We start from the raw sequence: 18108 nt of genomic DNA, 5'->3' as shown, positions 1-18108 counted from the left end.
TGTAGCATCATTCCATGTTGATAGTAACTCATTAGTTGGGGTGAGCATTTAATAATTAGTTAACTGTCAAATCACTATGTCGTACTTGAAACCAATACAATATTGTATATGAACTATGATTCAGTAAAATATAATAGTAAAAAAATTAAGTGCCTTACAAATATACAAATATTTTTAAAAAATATGTTGAAGTTGTCATTCAGTTTGTGATACAAGGATTCGTACTGAATTTTACTACAGTTAAAATTTTTCATGAAAGATAAATGTGGAATGGTCAATGGCTTCATATCTACTCATTCCATGATTTCATATAACCAAGAATTTCATAAAACGTTTAATTTAGTTGGATGATTTAGAAAATGTGAAGCATTTAAGCAAACACATTAAAAAATATAGACCTCTAGTGAACTTACATAGAATATTTAGTCCAAACCTTCATTTCAGGAACTAGAAAATTGAAGAATAGGAAGATTAAGTGTTTGGCTAATAGCTTTTCATCTTGACTGACAAGTAGGTCTTGTTTTTTTTTTTTTTTTTTTACCAAATCATCATGCTTTATCCTCAGTTACTTCTCTTTCAGATAAATAAGTTTATGTAAGTTGACACATATTCTTTACCTTGTCTTCATATTTGCTTGTTTTCTACTTAATGCATTCACTTTATCTTAATTAATTGGTCTGCCTGTCTTTCCATGCTCTATGAACATTCTAACATGAAGTGTTTAAATAATAATCTGTAAAATACAGTTGTTTGGGAGAAAAACTAATATTTGATATCCATCAGTTGATGCATTGTTAACAATACTGAACTATGCTTTATTTCACTCCTAGTAATAACCATTTATTAGAGTTGCCTGTTTTTTCCTAAAATACCACACAACACTAATGCAATAACATTGTTTTTGTGTGTATCTATCCTTAAAATTCTCTCAACATTTTATCTATTACTGACGTTCTTGCTTTTCTTAATACCCATTGAGTAGAAATATAAACCCTTTCCATTAATGTGTATAGACATAGATTATCTACATAATCTTTCCATTTTATATTCAGTTCCCCCCTTTAGAGAAAGAGCAGGGCAAACTCATGAAAGATAGAATGACTTATGTGTCTGATAACCAAAGTCATGTAATGGGAGATGCGGGATCAGTATTAGCAGATTCTACCTTACTTGGATAAAACCGAGCTTTGTTGTCTATCTATAGTGCCTGACAATTTTACTCACAATGAAAATAGATGGAAACACTATTTTTGTTAGAAAACATCATTTCTCTACATAATGAAATTTATGGAAAATTGTGGTAGAGTAATTAAAAAAACACAATAAATTTTTGTTTGTCTTTATCACAATAAAATCCCATGACAACATGGTTCTCTTGTTTTTATCACTGCACCTAGAGAGATCATTTTTTGTCTTTTTTTTTATTATTTATATAAGATTTTTTGAAGTGTGCTCTTCCTTTTTAAAAAAGGCTATGTAACAGTACCTGTCATTTGAATGCTTTTGGCTTCAGTTTCCTCATCTGTAAAATTAGTTGAAACTTAGATATTTCCAAGGTCACTTTCAGTTCTAAAAGTCAGACTTTATTATTTAGTTACAAAACAATTCCTCCCAGTTAAAATAGATGTATTTGTATCTATGTGTTCAAAAGTCCTATCCACACTGTATCTTTCAAATTTTATCAAGTGTGAACTGCTTGCCTGACAATTTGCATACATTGGTGGTAAATCAAGGATAGACGAACTATGGTCCCCAGGCCACATGTGCCTGTTTTTGAGAATACAGATTTTTAGAACATAGCTACACCATTTTAGTTGCCCAGGTCTATGGCTGCTTTCACACTACTATGCAGAGTTAACAAGTTGTGAGAGAGTATACTGCCCACAAAAACTAAAATATTTACTACCTGGATTACAAAAAAAAATCAATTTTCTTCTTTCTCCCAGTCTCTCACCATCTGCCCCTTTCCCACCATGCACTGTTAAGATTTAAAGTTCAGAAAATTTTCATGTTTTAATACACCACAGTATGGTTTTGATTTTCATCTTCTTTAATATACAGAAAAAAGAGCGTTGGGGAAAGAAAGCAAGTGAGAGCTACTGGGTACAGGAGCCACAACTGGTAGAGCTAGAACCCCTTCTGTAAAGGCCATGTTGCCCCTCACAAGTCAAGAGGTGGGAAGAGCCAGTAATTTTCAACTTACTTCATTCATCTAGGGCTGCACTGCACTGAGAGTAAGATACAGGTAGGTCACTGTGCTAGTTTTTTCATTGCAGATGGTTTTCAAAACATCCTAATTACTTTATTATACTTTTATAATAGTTAGTTTTACTTTGTTATACTCATAAATTGCTCTTAGAGACTGTGTTCTTTGTATATCTGAAAAAATAAGCCAGCTCTTCTTGACCAAGGTTGATTCAAGCTGGCACTCTAGCAGGTATCTGATGTCCCATAGGATCGTGGTGTCATCACTTTTATTATTAAGAATTGTGGTCACTTTTATTATTAAGCTACTCTTCACTTTTTAAAAAAAAGTAGATGGTAACCTTCATTAAGTACTGTTTCCAAAGTAAAAGCGTGACTGCTTAATCCAACATTTACAAGTTTGAATAGTTCACTTTCACACTGCTTTTTTCTCTTAGGTGTGGGAGTTAAGGAACACTCACATGACTGTTTTTCTGCTTTTTGTTAGTTTGTTTGCTTTTTTCATAATTAAAACTAGAGCCTGAAGACTGAGGAGTATACTTGGTATGAAGGAAATTTAAAAAAAAAAGTAATATGCTAAATATTAGGGCAAATTAAAGAAATAAGGAATTATTAATATGTTGGGTCAATCTCCATTTCTTTTTCCTTCTGTTTTAAGAACTTTTCATGACTAGTATTTATCTCTCCATGTTCCCTAAGACCTCAGGATATATCTATTACTTTGGTATTGATAATTGATATTTCTGTGTTTCCTTTGAAAACTTAAAATACCCCTGGGATATTTAACACATAACATAATAAATTTGTCATTTTATAAGACTGGAGAACAGTGTAATGATACCCAAACATGTTGACACCATCTTGCTATAGTAATGTCTGAAAATTAACTCTTTGCTTCTATCCTATCACATTAACAAACATGACCACTCAAATGCCAGAATATTAGGACTTCCTTTTTGTTATTTTTTAGAATGAGATTAGAAATATAAAATGTATATTAAACTGGTAATTTTAATTCCTTAATGCAGATTGAGAAGCATGTTTAATTTATAGGCATTATTTTACCATTCATGGAATTCCTGATTGAGTCAGAAATAAAATGACCTTGGCGACTTGGCAAAGAAGTGAAATTTTAGAAAAGAAAAGGTAGCAAAACAGTATTCTAGTAGCTGATGACCTTAAAACACTCTGCCAATATAAATCTTGGGATTTAATGGCTAGTGGTAGTGTCTACCTCAATATGCCATAATAATAACAGTAACAGTGGCCAACCCAAAGGGAATGGAGAAAAAGCCTGGTTTATCTGGCTCATTACCAAAATATATCACCGTTGACAATAAAATATTTTGTCTACCTGGGGTCCCAACAGAATTAAGAATAGGATAAATTCTCTACTCTAGAATTCATCAAGAAGTTCATGGCTTTGAATCTGTTGGGCTATTTTTCTTTCTCTTATCTTCACATACAGATTTGATTTACCTCCAATCCTAAGGACATGAATAAACACCCCAATCCAGAGGTTCTCAGACTTCTCAACTCATGACCCTCTTAGCATCTCAGTTATTTTATATTTTTTACAGCATGCCATTAGCCAAAAGAAATAACTAAAAGTTCCAATTATTAAGTAATTAGGTCCAAACTATTTAATAAGGTTTTGTCCCAACAATTGAGCACCTCTGTACACCACACAACTTCTCACTTTAGAATAGATTGGACAACGTTCCCTTTCTCCCTCATTTTCTATTCCATGCTGATTGCTGATTTTTGTGCAGTACATGCTTTTTATCACAACAATCATCAAAAACCCAGTTTTGCGAAGATATGATGTCATAGAAAGCAAAGTAATGATCTAAAGTTGAAACTGGGAACTATTTCAAGCTATTATGACACAAGGTGACTGACAGATATTTCTGTGTTTCCTTTGAAAACTTAAAATACCCCTGGCAACCATGTGACTCCCCCGTGATACCTAGGGTACCTGCACTCATGTTTTGGGAACCCTCGTCCCGGTCTCCTTACTGTTACACCAGTGAGTGAGGGGTGAGGACACCTCCTCAGTCAGGAAAGCTCAAGAATTAGGGAAGGAATTATTTGTCCATGACACTTTTCTGTGTTTAGATAATGTTAGAGGACTTTTACGTGGCAAACCAAGGTTAGAAAGGAGAAAGATAGATGCTCATTAGTGTAATAAGACCTAAAATCTATCTAGGTTGGCTACAAACTTTTCAAGTAGATCCATGGAGCAGGAGAACTTTTGTTGTGCAACATTAACTTTTCTTTTCAGAGATACCCTAGGAAGACCAAGCAAGATACTGTAAGCTGTGATATTAGCAACGTCCTTTTTCACACGTGGGACTACAGGCAACATAACCTCTATTCAGTGGTCACAAGAAATGGTGAGGAGCGCCTTTGACTGCAAACTCGTATTAGAGGCTCCAGTGGCAGACAGGGGCTTGCAAACTGCTACAGGCAGCAATCTGAGGTGGTGGGTGGGGCATGTTACCCATTAGCCAGGAGAAAGCCTACCTGGACATCCAATGTCCTGGCCAGTGAGGAACCTGTACTTCTGTTTGCCAGATTGCCAAGTGTGCCCCAGTTTTTTATAGGACATTGATTCCACTCACCTCGTCCTCACTGCGCCTTCCATGCCCTTCCCCCACATCCCATATATATATATATAAATATGTAAGTAAGAGTAAAGAGCTACTTGGATGGACTTTGGATCCTGTATGTTAATGTTTATGCAGCAGAAGATGGGAAATACAGGGTCCACTATCCAGGTGAACTGAAAATTTTTTTGACTGAAGTGTTTTGACAGGCAGCTTGCATTCAATAAACTGACAGATTTAATTCCTAAATTCTATTAGTCTTGTCACTGATAATTTGCCTGTAATTCTTCATAGTGTATCATATCTGTGTATTTGCAAATACAAACAATGTATCACTGGATAAAGTGCAACAGTAGAAGCAACTGCTTATTTACAAATTAAAATAATGTTAAATACATTTTGAAGAACTTTAAGGGGGAAAAAGCTACATATATTTTATGTAATTACCCATTTATTCTGTAATATTCTTCATGTTTCTTCATGACAGTAATAGGGAAACTTTCTGTGATCTAGCCATTTATACCATCATAAAATACTTTTTACTATTCATTGTAGTTCAAATTTACTTTTCATGTATTTATTTCTTTTCTGTATGCATGCTAATATTTAAATTTTTTTCTCTTTTTTTGTTGTTCTTAAGAATTAAGTAGTTACTGGAGACATATTTAAAGAACTACGTGGCACTTTCTGAGCAGAAGCTGCCAGGAACTTCTCTTCTACCTTATATCAAATAATTTCTTTATACGCTGAGTTTAACCTACTCCTATAGGAGTTGCATATATTTTCCAAGAGTCATCACATATTTATTTTATTACTTCTTTGACCAATTTGAGCTTTTATCTTATTTTGTTCTTAAAATATAACTGAAAACCAAATTTTCGTTGTGCCACATAATTCACCTGGTCAAATGAATTTGGCCAACAAGGACTTCTGTTTCTCAGCAGTTCTTGCTGCAGTAGTTTAGAGTACTTTGCTTATAATGGCATTATCAAAATTACATTCCCTGAGAAATGATGAAAATGTTTGTTGTGTTTTTAAAAATTAAGGTTCAGCTCTCAGAACCTTGGGTCTCTCCTCTGTAAAATAACATAACAATGTCCATGTCCATAGGATTATGAAAGGTATCAAATGAGAAAGCAGGGGTGAAAATACTTGGAAAAGGGACATACATGCAATGTATGCTATATTATAACCACCATTATTAGTCTTATTTTCTCTTTATCCCCCAGCTGTTTAATTAGTATCTATTTATAGAAGATACAATGACATCCAATTAAGAAGTAATTATTTTCTTCTTACTTTCTCAATAAATTAAACAATCATATTTCAACTTAAGGAGCACTTATTTCATTCAAACAGATCATCACAAATTTTCACTGATACTGTTTATATTGAAATTTCTAAGGGATTTTCTCAAAAGGAAAGCTACAGGGCAATAAATATAAAATTATCAAAAGCAGTTAGAATACATGATGATATCATTTTCTATGAAGTACAGTTGAATTATAGACACTGAATTGTGGACACAATCTTCCCAGCATTATCATGAACCAGGTAAGATAAGAAAATGGTGTTTACATGTGGGCCACATGTCAAGTCAAATGAGAAGACATAACTCTTAAAGTGTGGAAGATATATGTAGTATCAGATTGAAGACTGAAACAAATCATTTATTCTATTCACCTTGCTTCACGAAGAAACTTCACCTTCCAGTTATAAAGAGTGCTTTCCAGGAGTCAGTCAGTGTCAAAGGAAAACCTTATTGCTCCAGTGTAAATATCCGGGGAGAATGCAAAAGCTGAACAGGTCAAGACTTTATTTTTCAATAATATATACAGCTACATCATGGTCTGATTAAATTTGTTATTCCTATGCGAATCTGATCAAATAAAGAAACTCTTGAATGGTCCAGGGAAAAATGAAGTCATCCTTGCAAGTTTGCTTTGGAAAGAAAAGCACTAATTAAATATGACACAGGCTTTTCATAAAATTCATGCCTATATTGAATCTTTACTAGTTAGAGTAGGGGACACGAAAGAAACAATCTACACACTGGTAACTGAAAATAAATTTACTATACTTTAGAAAATAGAATAACTTTGTGAAATAGAGCCCACTAACACGCTGAGTTTGTCCCTGGCCTCTACCTAAAGCAAAGTTGTCTCACTTTTGTTGAAGTTGGAGGAGATGGCTTTCAACTTGGGCATGTATCCATTCAACATGACTTAATATTATCTATGGGGCTTTGAAGCATTTTTCCACTCACCCCTGTTCTGTTCTCTCTTTTGAGCTGCATAGTGGCTCCCCATGATCTCAAGCTGCCCTATCCCTCTCTCCTTTAGTTGCTGATGGCTATACTTTCAGCTTCGGTTAAAAAATAGAGATTGCTAGCCATGAATTATCTAAACATTTTACTCCTCCATATCCAAATTTATATTTCCCCTTTTCACCTGTTTTTTCTTCATTGTTCTGAAGAACACAGTACCTGTCTGTGCTTTTCCAAGGTTAGCCCCTTTGAGCTCATGACCATATTTTTGTCAGCAGCTGCAACTCTATACTTAACACCCTCTTCCTTCAGCTCAAGTGTCCTGAGTTCAAAGAAAATGTCCCTTGAACTAATTCTTCCTCAAGCAGCTTTAGTTCTCTCTCCCCTTTAAAATTACCAGCTTTTTAAAAAGATGCCATCACTTGCTGGTGTCTCCGTTTCCAATTCACTCCTCAACCCTCGGAGCTTCTAATTCTGTTACCTCACAAAGATGCTTCACTCAGTTGTCATCCAAAACCTAGTAATTACAGAAGGTAACTGGTTCTTCTGTTTATCCTCACCTTCTGGACTCCTGTGTCTGCTCTCTGTCCTTGTCCTTTAACTGTTACCGGTTGGCCTCAAGTTCACCCTTCAGCATGTAAATGCCAGACTCATCACCCATTACCTGCATCATGCTGTCCACTCTCTACCTTGTGTTCCTCAAGTGAACATCGCCATTTACTTGGTCAGGGTCAAAACTGAACAAGGCCTTCTCTTGAATTCTCCTTCCCCAGTGGCTGTCCCCTCATAACCTCCCAAAACACACCATTCTGTAAGCCTCTTGCCTTTTGCATCTGGACCGACCTCTTTATGCCACCTCCATACCATGACATGGGTGTCCATCATATTTAGCCTGCTTCATTTCTATGCATTTCAGCGTGATCTACTTCCCTGGAGTCACTTGACTGTATATAATCATACAACAATAGAGCAATCAGAAGCAATAAGAACAAGAATATAATCATGCCAAAATCCTCATGGTTCTCAGGTCCCACGGACTGTACTGAATCTTCTTTTTCTCCTGCCACATTTCTTTGCTCACACCAACTAGACTGTTATTCCTTAATTGAGCCATAATTTCCCATGCCTCCAATCATGTAAATGTTGCCCTCTTAGCCTGGCTTTCCCTGTCTGGAAAACTGTCCTTCTCTTTTTTCTGCTCCTACAGTTTTGTATATGCCTCAAGGATGGTGCTCACCACATTTTATTATAATGATCTATGATGTTAAATCTCTCCTATCTGTGGATTGGGAGCTTTCAATATACCACATCTGCTTAGTGTTTTCTTTATGTGTGAATGAATAAATGAATGTCTTGAATTTCAAAGTTGAAAAGATGGTATAAAAATAACATAGAAATAGGGCCATTTGGGAAAAGGAAGTTGTTTTTGGGGTAAAGAAGAGTGGATACCATTGATACAATGAATTAATGATGAATATGTACTAATTTAATGAATGAGGGTGAGGTTAACAGTTGAACAAGAAAGTATAAATTTCCAGAAGGCAATCAAGTGCTATAGATCTGGAGTTCACTTAGTAATAATGAACATGTACTAATTAATAGCTGTGAAGTATGAGTGAGTAAGAAAGTACAAATTTCCAGAAAGCATTTAAGTGCTAGAGATGTAGAGCTCAACTGAGGTTTCAGAGCCAAAGATACTGAACACTAAGTCATCTGATGAAAGTTGAACTCATAAACAAAATATTTTTCCAAAACAAAGCCCAATGGTCAGGGACCATACTTTGGGGAAATATGTTAAGAGGTGTTAAGAGGAACTGGTGAAGGAGAGGTCTGTGAGTAAGAGAGAAGAGAGAACCTAACAATGATGAAAGTTAGGAGAGGAAATGCACCTTGTGTTTCCTCTACTATCTGGTTCATACCTTCTACTTTACAGGTAACTCATAAATATTACTTGAATTAATGGATTTTCAACAATGAATTATGAATGGAAAACAGATTTCAGAACATTAGGGCAATACAACATGGGAAGGCAATGTAGAACACAGATGTATATCTTTGGGATGGGGGTGGAAGCATGGGGAGATAACTTATTGAAGAAGTTTCAATGACAAAAAAAGGAGAGAAAAGAGCGTAGATTGAATATTTTTTGAAAGATGGTATAAACCTCAGCCTGATTAAAGGTAGGTGGTGAGATGCTTTTATCTGTAACCCGCAAGGACACAAATCAGGACTTAAATACTGTCTTTCCCACTCGTTACCTGACCTGAGACCTGTCACTCCACAAGATTATTAATTATTTGTTATCAAGTACTTCATCTTACAGTTTTCTTATATCTCCTTCAGTGCTTCAAACAAGAAGAGCTATACAATGGGAGTTGAATAACTCAGTATCTGAATGAAAATCATTGCAGTTTAGTCATTCCTAGAGAGAATAGAGTATTATTATTTTATAACTGTTAATGAAATGGCAACAAAGAACTATAGGTTCTGAGAATGAGTAAAGTACCGTTTCATTTCTAGGACCCTGTTTAGACCTACTGGCATATTTCAATGATGCGTTAGTGCACCAACAGTAACACTAGACCCTCAGTGACCCTGTGCAGTCTAATACCTATACGATGAATTGCAATCTGTCCTCAGTTTTTGAGATGGTGTCAAGAGAAGATGGTGACTGTTATTGGACAACTGTCTAGATAAAGCGGAGGAAAGCGGAGACCAACTCCATACAGAGGCAGAGTTGCCACAAATGACTACACAGGTGTTGAGTAAGAGTAAGGCCTTTTTTAGAAGCCTCCAGAAATCAGAAAATGAATGAGCATTACAATAAGTACAAGAATGGAATGTGCTGAGGAAATGAGCTAATGATGGTATATGACCAGCTAATCTGCTTATCAGTTTCAATTAGTTTCCAAGCTGTGCCATGTCTTAAACAATATTCAGGTCTGCCTAATTTAGTTTTTGTGCTTGTCTCCAGTGATTGATATTCCAAAGCTGGCTTAATTTAGGCAAAACCCACAGAGATGTCTCAAATGATCTGGCAAACCAGTGCTAACATCTGTACAGTACATCAATTGAGATATATTTAGAATGCTAAACACTCTAATATCTAACCGAGTTTAAAGTCTTTCAAAATGTTAGGAAGTATTCATGGGCTGGGTCGCTAAAACTCAGGTTTTACATGAATATAAGCTAGTATTTTAAGTATACATATATCCATTACATTTCTCTCTCACTTTTCCCAAAGAAATAATATATTCTTTGGGAAAGTAAATGTTTCTTATAAAGGACAGTGCACTCAAGTCTACCACTTATTTTCAGCTTGTATAATTTTACTCACCATTCTTCCCAAATTAGAGAATCATACAGTCAAATATCTTTGGTTTTATTACACCATCAACTCCAGAGATAAATTCACTTGATTTTCTGCGAGCACGCCCTCTTCTCTTTGCTCACCCTTATACTCACATATCACTGGCAATGGAGGAGTTCCGGGACATAGACTTTGGAGACAGGTCATAGTCGCTGTCGGATCGATACAGGAAGGACTCCCGACGCTGACTGTGGACGAAGTTTGCTTGGAGAATTAGCCCAGATCCCGGGCTGGTCATGGGATCCAGGGGACTCCGTCCCGCAGACGTGCCATTGTCCACATCAAAACTGCAAACGAAGGGGAAGGAAGGACACTACTGTGAATGCCTGCATGCTGCTATTTAAGTAAAGGGAGATTTTAGTTTTGGAACTGACAGTGGGAAAATCTGCAGCTGATTCCTAATGTTACAATATGATAATATTGAAATACACAAAAGTAAAAAACACATTGATTTCACATTCTTGTTTTCCTAAGCTTCTGGGTACTTTTGTTAACTGACCAGATACCAAACATAGATCTCTCTAAACTTAACCTCAGTTAAATAGGGACCAATTCTTCAAAGGATAGTTCTCCTAAGTACAGAATTCCTTCTAGGAAAAGAGCAAATACAGAGTAATTCACTACATATTTGAATTCAATTCAACAAGTACCTATTATATGCCTAATATTATCATTTCCCAAAATCTGGGCTTGTCTCCCTCCCACCTACATGTATCTAATCACTAATGTCTGTTGCATCTACTTTCCTCCATTCCCACTGTCTCTATATTAAGTTCAAGATTCCATCAATTCTCACTTACATTATTGTAACAGTCTTTGAATTTGCGTCTTGAATCCATTTTCCACACTGTACCAAGAGTGTTTCTTCTTAAAATACAAATCTGACTCCATCATTAGTCAGTTTAAAACCTTCCAGTAACTCCCTGTTGTCCTCAGGATAAAGCCAAAATTTCTTAGCTAGACTAATACAGTCTTAGCAATCCATTCTCAATTACAATTAACCATTTTCCAAACCTCAACAGGCAACCCTCTTTCATCAGGCACATCATGTTCCACCCATACTGAACCACTACCTCCATGTCACAGGCTATCCCTGCCTAACTTTCTGCTCCCCTAATTACTCAGCCCTCCTATTCCCTGACCAATGTTGGTCATTTCTTGAGGACTTAGTCTCCACTTGAAAGGCTGCTGATACCCGGGAGCTTCATGAGATGCCCTTGCTCTGTGCTCCCAAGACACGTTCCCACTCCCTACTGGTAGCATTTACAATGAATTGAGAACGGTCTCCCTTCCTACACTGTGAGCTTTGTGAGAATGGAGACTCTGAGTGTTCTTAGCACTTCACATGGCACTTCAGGAACCTTTACTAAGTAGTCTCAATGAATGAGTGAATGAATGAGTCTTTGTGCTTAGCAATACAGATTTTAGAGATGGGGAAAGAAAGAACCACACAGGCACAATTAACATCACAGTCCTTATAATCCAGACAAACTTTCAAAAAAAAACTTTTCTAATCAAATATCAATCAGTATTAAAGTCAATTCTCATGTGTTCTTGTGAAAGGAGGGTGATAGTTCAGGATATCCCAGTAAGTATGTGGTTTAAAATTTTTTTGAATGAGTAAGTAAATGAATTCAAGTTTACTTGTTATCAACTTTTTCTCCATTAGAACCTTTATCCAAACTATAAACTAGCTAATTTTAAAACATTCTACTACTTTCTTTATTGGAGTTATTAATACATAGTGTTACAACCCAGAGACTGGAGGCCAAAATTCATAATGTAGCTTGGCCAGTCATAAACATATTTTCCAATTTATAATTTTTTTTAAGAATGGTGTCACTTCATGGATGCATTATTTGGTCCTTAAAGGACAATGAAAGATTATCTAGTTGAACAGACTATCTTTACAGACAAGGACACCAGCTCCTAGAAAAGTTAACTGACCAAAGTTACTGCTCTAACTGGATTTAATCATCCACTGTTCTGAAGTTCCTCCTGCTGTAATGCACAGTTATGTAAACCAAAATGTATGTTAGTAACCAGGACACCCAGACAGGGGACATCTGTTCACCTGGACAGGCACGTCATGCATGTGGGACTCTGCACAATCCTGAAGAAGGCCAGAAGGGAAGGGATCTCTTATCATTAAAGGACGTCTGGAAAGCTCTTCTTGGATATGCTTGATTAAATAAGCACTTATTAAAGCACCTACTCTGAGCACACTGAGATACCAAAACAACGGAGATGAGATTAATCTAGACTGAGATATTTGAGAAGTCTTCATAGCAAAGTAATACTTAAAGGAAGCTTTTGCAATCCCAAGAAGGAAGAATAAAGTGGGGGGAATTACACTCCCTGACTTCAAGCTCTACTACAAAGCCACAGTAATCAAGACAATTTGGTACTGGCACAAGAACAGACCCATTGACCAATGGAACAGACTAGAGAGCCCTGATACAAACCCAACCATATATGGTCAATTAATACATGATAAAGGAGCCATGGACATACAACGGGGAAATGACAGCATCTTCAACAGCTGGTGTTGGCAAAACTGGACAGCTACATGCATGTAAGAAAATGAAACTAGATTATTATTTAACCCCATACACAAAAGTACACTCGAAATGGATCAAAGACTTGAATGTAAGTCATGAAACCAAAAAACTCTTAGAAACAACATAGGCAAAAACCTCCTGAATATAAGCATGAGCAACTTCTTCCTGAATGCATCTCCTTGAGCAAGGGAAACAAAAGCAAAAATGAACACATGGGACTACATCAAACTAAAAAGTTTCTGTACAGCAAAGGACACCATCAACAGAACAAAAAAGCATCCTACAGTATGGGAGAATATTTTAGGGGTTAACATCCAAAATATATAAAGAACATGGATGCCTCAACACCCAAAATGCAAATAACCTGATCAAAAAATGGGTAGAGGATATGAAGATGCAGTTCTCCAAAGAAGAAATTCAGATGGTCAACAGACACATGAAAAGATGTTCCACATCACTAGTCATCAGGGCAATGCAAATTAAAACCACAATGAGATACCACCTCACACCAGTTAGGATGGCCAACATAGAAAAGACTTGAAACGACAAATGCTGGCAAGGATGTAGAGAAACGGGAACCCTCCTACACTGCTGGTGGGAATGTAAATTAGTTCAACCATTGTGGAAAGGAGTATGGAGGTTCCTCAGAATGCTCAAAATAGAAATACCATTTGATCCAGGAATTCCACTTACAGGAATTTACCCTAAGAATGCAGCACTCCAGTTTGAAAAAGACAGATGCACCCCTATGTTTATCGCTGCACTATTTACAATAGCCAAGATATGGAAGCAACCTAAGTGTCTATCAGTAGATGAATGGATAAAGAAGAGGTGGTACATATACACAATGTAATACTATTCAGCCATAAGAAAGAAACAAATCCTACCATTTGCAACAACACGGATGGAACTGGAGGACATTATGCTCAGTGAAATAAGCCAGGTGGAGAAAGACAAGTGCCAACTGATTTCCCTCATTTGTGGAGTATAACAATGAAGCAAAACTGAAGGAACAAAATAGCAGCAGACTCAGAGACTCCAAGAATGCACTAGTGGTTACCAAAGGGGAGGGGTGTGGGAGGGCAGGAGGGGAGGGAAGGAGAAGGGGATTGAGGGGTATTATGTTTAGTACACATGGTGTGGGGGATCACGGGGAGAACAGTGTAGCACAGAGAAGGCACATAGTGGATCTGTGGCATCTTGCTGCACTGATGGACAGTGACCGCATTGGGGTATGGGTGGGGACTTGATAATATGGGAAAACGTAGTAGCCACATTGTTTTTTCATGTGAAACCTTCATAAGAGTGTATATCAATAATACCTTAATGAAAATATAAGAAAATAAAAAAAAATAAAGGAAGCTTTTGAAGGCATTCAGTATACAGCTGAAAGACAGCAAAGACCTCTGAATAGGGGTAGGATAAAGGGAGATTTTTGCTCTAAGAAGATGGTCATGGAAGCACTTCAGCATGAGGAGGACCTAATGTAAACACATAAAAAACTGCTTATGTTAATTTCCCTTCAATATCAAGATGTTTTACTGTTTTAAAAAATAAAGTATAAGTATCCTTTCTTGCTATGCTTAAACAGAAATATAGGAGATACAAGAGTGTCATTTTTGGCTTAGTTTTTCTCAGTTCAACTGAATAAATACCAAAATAAGCCCCCAACTCAGTAATTTCTATTTTCTTATAATTTTTCCAATTAATTGAAGCAAAAGTCTTAAATAAATTCTCCATTTTAAGTCTGGAACAATTGCTGAAAATCTTAAAATATTTAACATTTTTTTTTTGCAAAAAAAACCCCAAAAATGTATTACTAGGTCATAAAATGCTTACCACCAGATGTTTTAGGGGCTTTGATATTTTTCTTTGTAGGTTGTAATATAACAATTTGCCACTAGATGGAGATCATTTTCTTAAGCAAAATCTGTAAACAAACTCAAAGGCCATAGCTATTTCTTAAAACTCATGAAAACATCTTAGATATTATTCAAGAAATAAAAGCTCACAATCTATAGAAAGTGATTATCAAATATTGATAAAACTATTTTAATCTAAGAAATATTATTAGCTTTACAAACAGATTGAGAATAATCTAAAAATGGTCAGTGATGTTTTAAATGTTTACTCCTAAAAAAAAAGCTCTTTTATTCAAATATTAGAATGAAGAGGCTTCTCTTGGGAGAGATTAGGTTTGGGACAAATCTAGATGGTATTTTCTCATTCAGTGAGTTGTAAATTAATTGAGAGTTAAATGAGGCTGAAAATATAGATGACTTCAAGTAAGCTTCTTATTTTTTAAATTAACTGCAAACAGTCCATGTCACAGTATTATTAATAAAGTAAGATGACAGGGGGTAACCATAAACTTAGATGCTGGTATCAAAGCGATGGGTCATGAATTTCCCAAACACATTCTGTGGCAAACACTTTGATATAATGAGTCCTCTGTTGGTTCACTACCAATCAGTTGGAGCCCAAGTGTGAGATTAGCAGAAGCTTGAGAAGGTAACTAAAGAATTGGGGAGAGTACTAATGTCTAAGTAAAATGATGATAGTAATAATCCTAATGATACAACTTTTGGAGCACTTTCCACGTGCCAGACATTGTGCTCTGTGCTTTATATACATTATCTCATTGAATCCCCACAATAACCTTTGAAGTAGGCACTGTAGTTTCCATTTGAACATTGAGGAATCTGAGTCATAGAAAAGTGGCTTTATGCTAAGTAATGTGTTCAAGGCCATACAGTTTATAAGTGGGTTTTAAGCTCAAGCTGTCTGATTTCAGAGTTCAGGGGAATGGTCGCCAAGCTTATGTCTCTACTGCAAAACCTCCTATTAACCATTACAAAAATACAGGATCATCTCTGAACTTCCTCACCTGAATGGAACTTCAAACGTTAACTCCTTGAAAGTAATATTCTTATATAAGAAACATCAACTTATAGATCAAGCATGCCAAGTCTAATTCTGGTCACAAAGACTAGGTGCTTATATGATCCCAAATTTTGGAAGGAGACAAATCTCCTTTTTTTTTCCAGTTTTGAATATAACACTAAGGTGTAAAAGATTCTCTGCTGTAACCCATTTGGTGGGTTTCTTAATAGAATTTGAGAGTTCTTTTGGAATAAGGAGGGTCAGTGGGCAAGTGGAAGGTCTTAGCAAATGGAACTGAGATGTTCTATTGTCCCACATGTTTGTTATCCCGCTGTTCTTAACTCAGTTCAAAATGAGGCACACATTCCCCAACAGAGCCAGCTTTCACCCAGAAAACATCTGTGCAGAAGCAGTGATGCAGCTGTGGATGGCCCCCTATGAGAGGCCAGTACGAGGAATGAGCAGCTGGCCTGTTGCTGTCGGACTGCTGGAGGTTGTATCTAGCCGACTGAGGAGAGTTAACTTCACAGGCTCATCCCTTTCAGTGGAGCCTACCCCCACCAAAAGCCAAGCAGAAAACAGACACTGATTAGCCACCAGACGTGCCCCCTAGCTCTCCACACTGTTCCATGCAGTTACCCATCCACCTACCATTCAGCTTCTCCACTACTCCCACACGTGGTATCTACTCCTTGCAATTATTTGTCTGCTCCGCATAATTTCTCATCCTTTTGGCCTAACACTAGACCTGATTCTCTGGTTTAAACATTTTGCATCTGTTCTTGACCACGATGTGGGCTCTTCCCTGAGCTATGGTCCTGCCATTTGCTGGGTAAACAGCTCAGTTCATGCAGCCTGGTCCTCAGGACCTTGTGCCCCTAGTGTGGAGCCTGAGTAGAGGAGACACAGGACTTCAGGGGAGCAGCTGCTGGGAGCCTCTGTGGAAAGATGTCCCGTTATCCAAGCATCTGTGAAGAACTCCCACAGGGAAGACCCCGGGGAGAACCTAGCAGCTGCTGAGGGCTGTATGTTGGTGGGAACCCTGGAAGCCTCCTCTAATGCCAGAGCGTCCAAGAGTGCCTTCTGTGACGATGTATTAAGAATAATGGCATGTTAACAGTAAAGATCTTATTGCTCTCTGTGAAAGGTGGGGAGACACCGAAAATGCTCCTGTTAAGACATTCATTTGGGGGTTAGAAAACATATGTTAAATTTCAAAACTTGGTTCTGCCACTTTCTAGCTGTATGCTCTTGGGTGAGTTGCTGTACCTTCCTAAAGCTCCATTTCCTGGTAAGGATGATGGCAGAACCTAGCTCGAGGCTACGGTGGGATTGGAAGACAGAAAGTTTGAAAAGCATTTAGCACACGGCCTGATAGCTAGTACATTCCCAATAATTAGCAGCTATTGTTATTTTTATTGTTGTTGCTCTATCTTTGAAGGGCACTTTCCATCTAGGTCATTCTCTGTACTGAGCACACTGCTTCGGGAAGAACCTGAAGGCAGGGATAAGAGGGAAAGGGAACTGAGGGCTTCTCAGCCCTGCATCAACCCTGGCGGTCAGTGAGGCGACACATGCAGGAGCCAGATTGCTCTTACAACTTCAGCTGCTTTTACATCCCCACCCCACTTCATAATTCCAACAGGATAACACCCAGGGAGAGCGTGGGACGATTGATTTTTCTCTAGATACTCTTCACTGAGGAGAAAGAACCATTTCCTGTGAGGAACGACGGAAGGCATGGAGGTCCCAGCAACTTGGGTGAGGCTGCAGCTGAACGGAATGGGCAGAAACAGTCCTGTAGACCTCAGGTCTCCAATTGTGGGGGTACCTTGGGGATTTATATCGCTCTTTATTTTCCGAAGTCCAACTCTCCCATGGGTACTGAGGCCTGTGCTGTTGGCTAGACAAAGGCCTCAAGTTTGGTGCTTTGCCACTTGTTGGGGTGGGGGGTTGGGGGAGGGTGGTTCACCTTCAGGCCTAATGGAGGTATAACCAGAATTGGAAAATGACTTTCAAATATGTTTTTTCTCTTTAAAATAAATATTTTACCCATTGTTATCAATACCACAAGGTTATGAAACCTGTTTCTAATTAATGCCAGTGTTATTTCCCATTCAAGATTTCCCTGCAGGTCAAATAGCTTCTCTGGAGTAAAGAAAATGCTGCTTCTCAAAATTCTCCATTTGAATATTTACTTTGCTCAGATTACCT

The 18108-nt window shown here is 37.3% G+C and overlaps 1 protein-coding gene across 15 annotated transcripts in view; it reads right to left on the bottom strand.

Moving 5' to 3' along the window:
* Positions 1-18108, bottom strand: part of PDE4D (phosphodiesterase 4D) — a 729058-nt gene that overhangs the window by 217947 nt on the left and 493003 nt on the right. For all 15 annotated transcript variants that reach the window (XM_057495007.1, XM_057495013.1, XM_057495011.1 and 12 more), the window contains exon 2: positions 10546-10737. In XM_057495007.1, the coding sequence (XP_057350990.1) occupies positions 10546-10737 (192 nt within the window). The remainder of the gene's footprint in view (positions 1-10545; positions 10738-18108) is intronic.

Source organism: Manis pentadactyla, chromosome 2, assembly GCF_030020395.1.
Source record: "Manis pentadactyla isolate mManPen7 chromosome 2, mManPen7.hap1, whole genome shotgun sequence".
Lineage (NCBI taxonomy): Eukaryota > Metazoa > Chordata > Mammalia > Pholidota > Manidae > Manis > Manis pentadactyla.
Note: the sequence above shows the minus strand (reverse complement) of the source record. Positions and strands in the feature narration are given on the sequence as shown.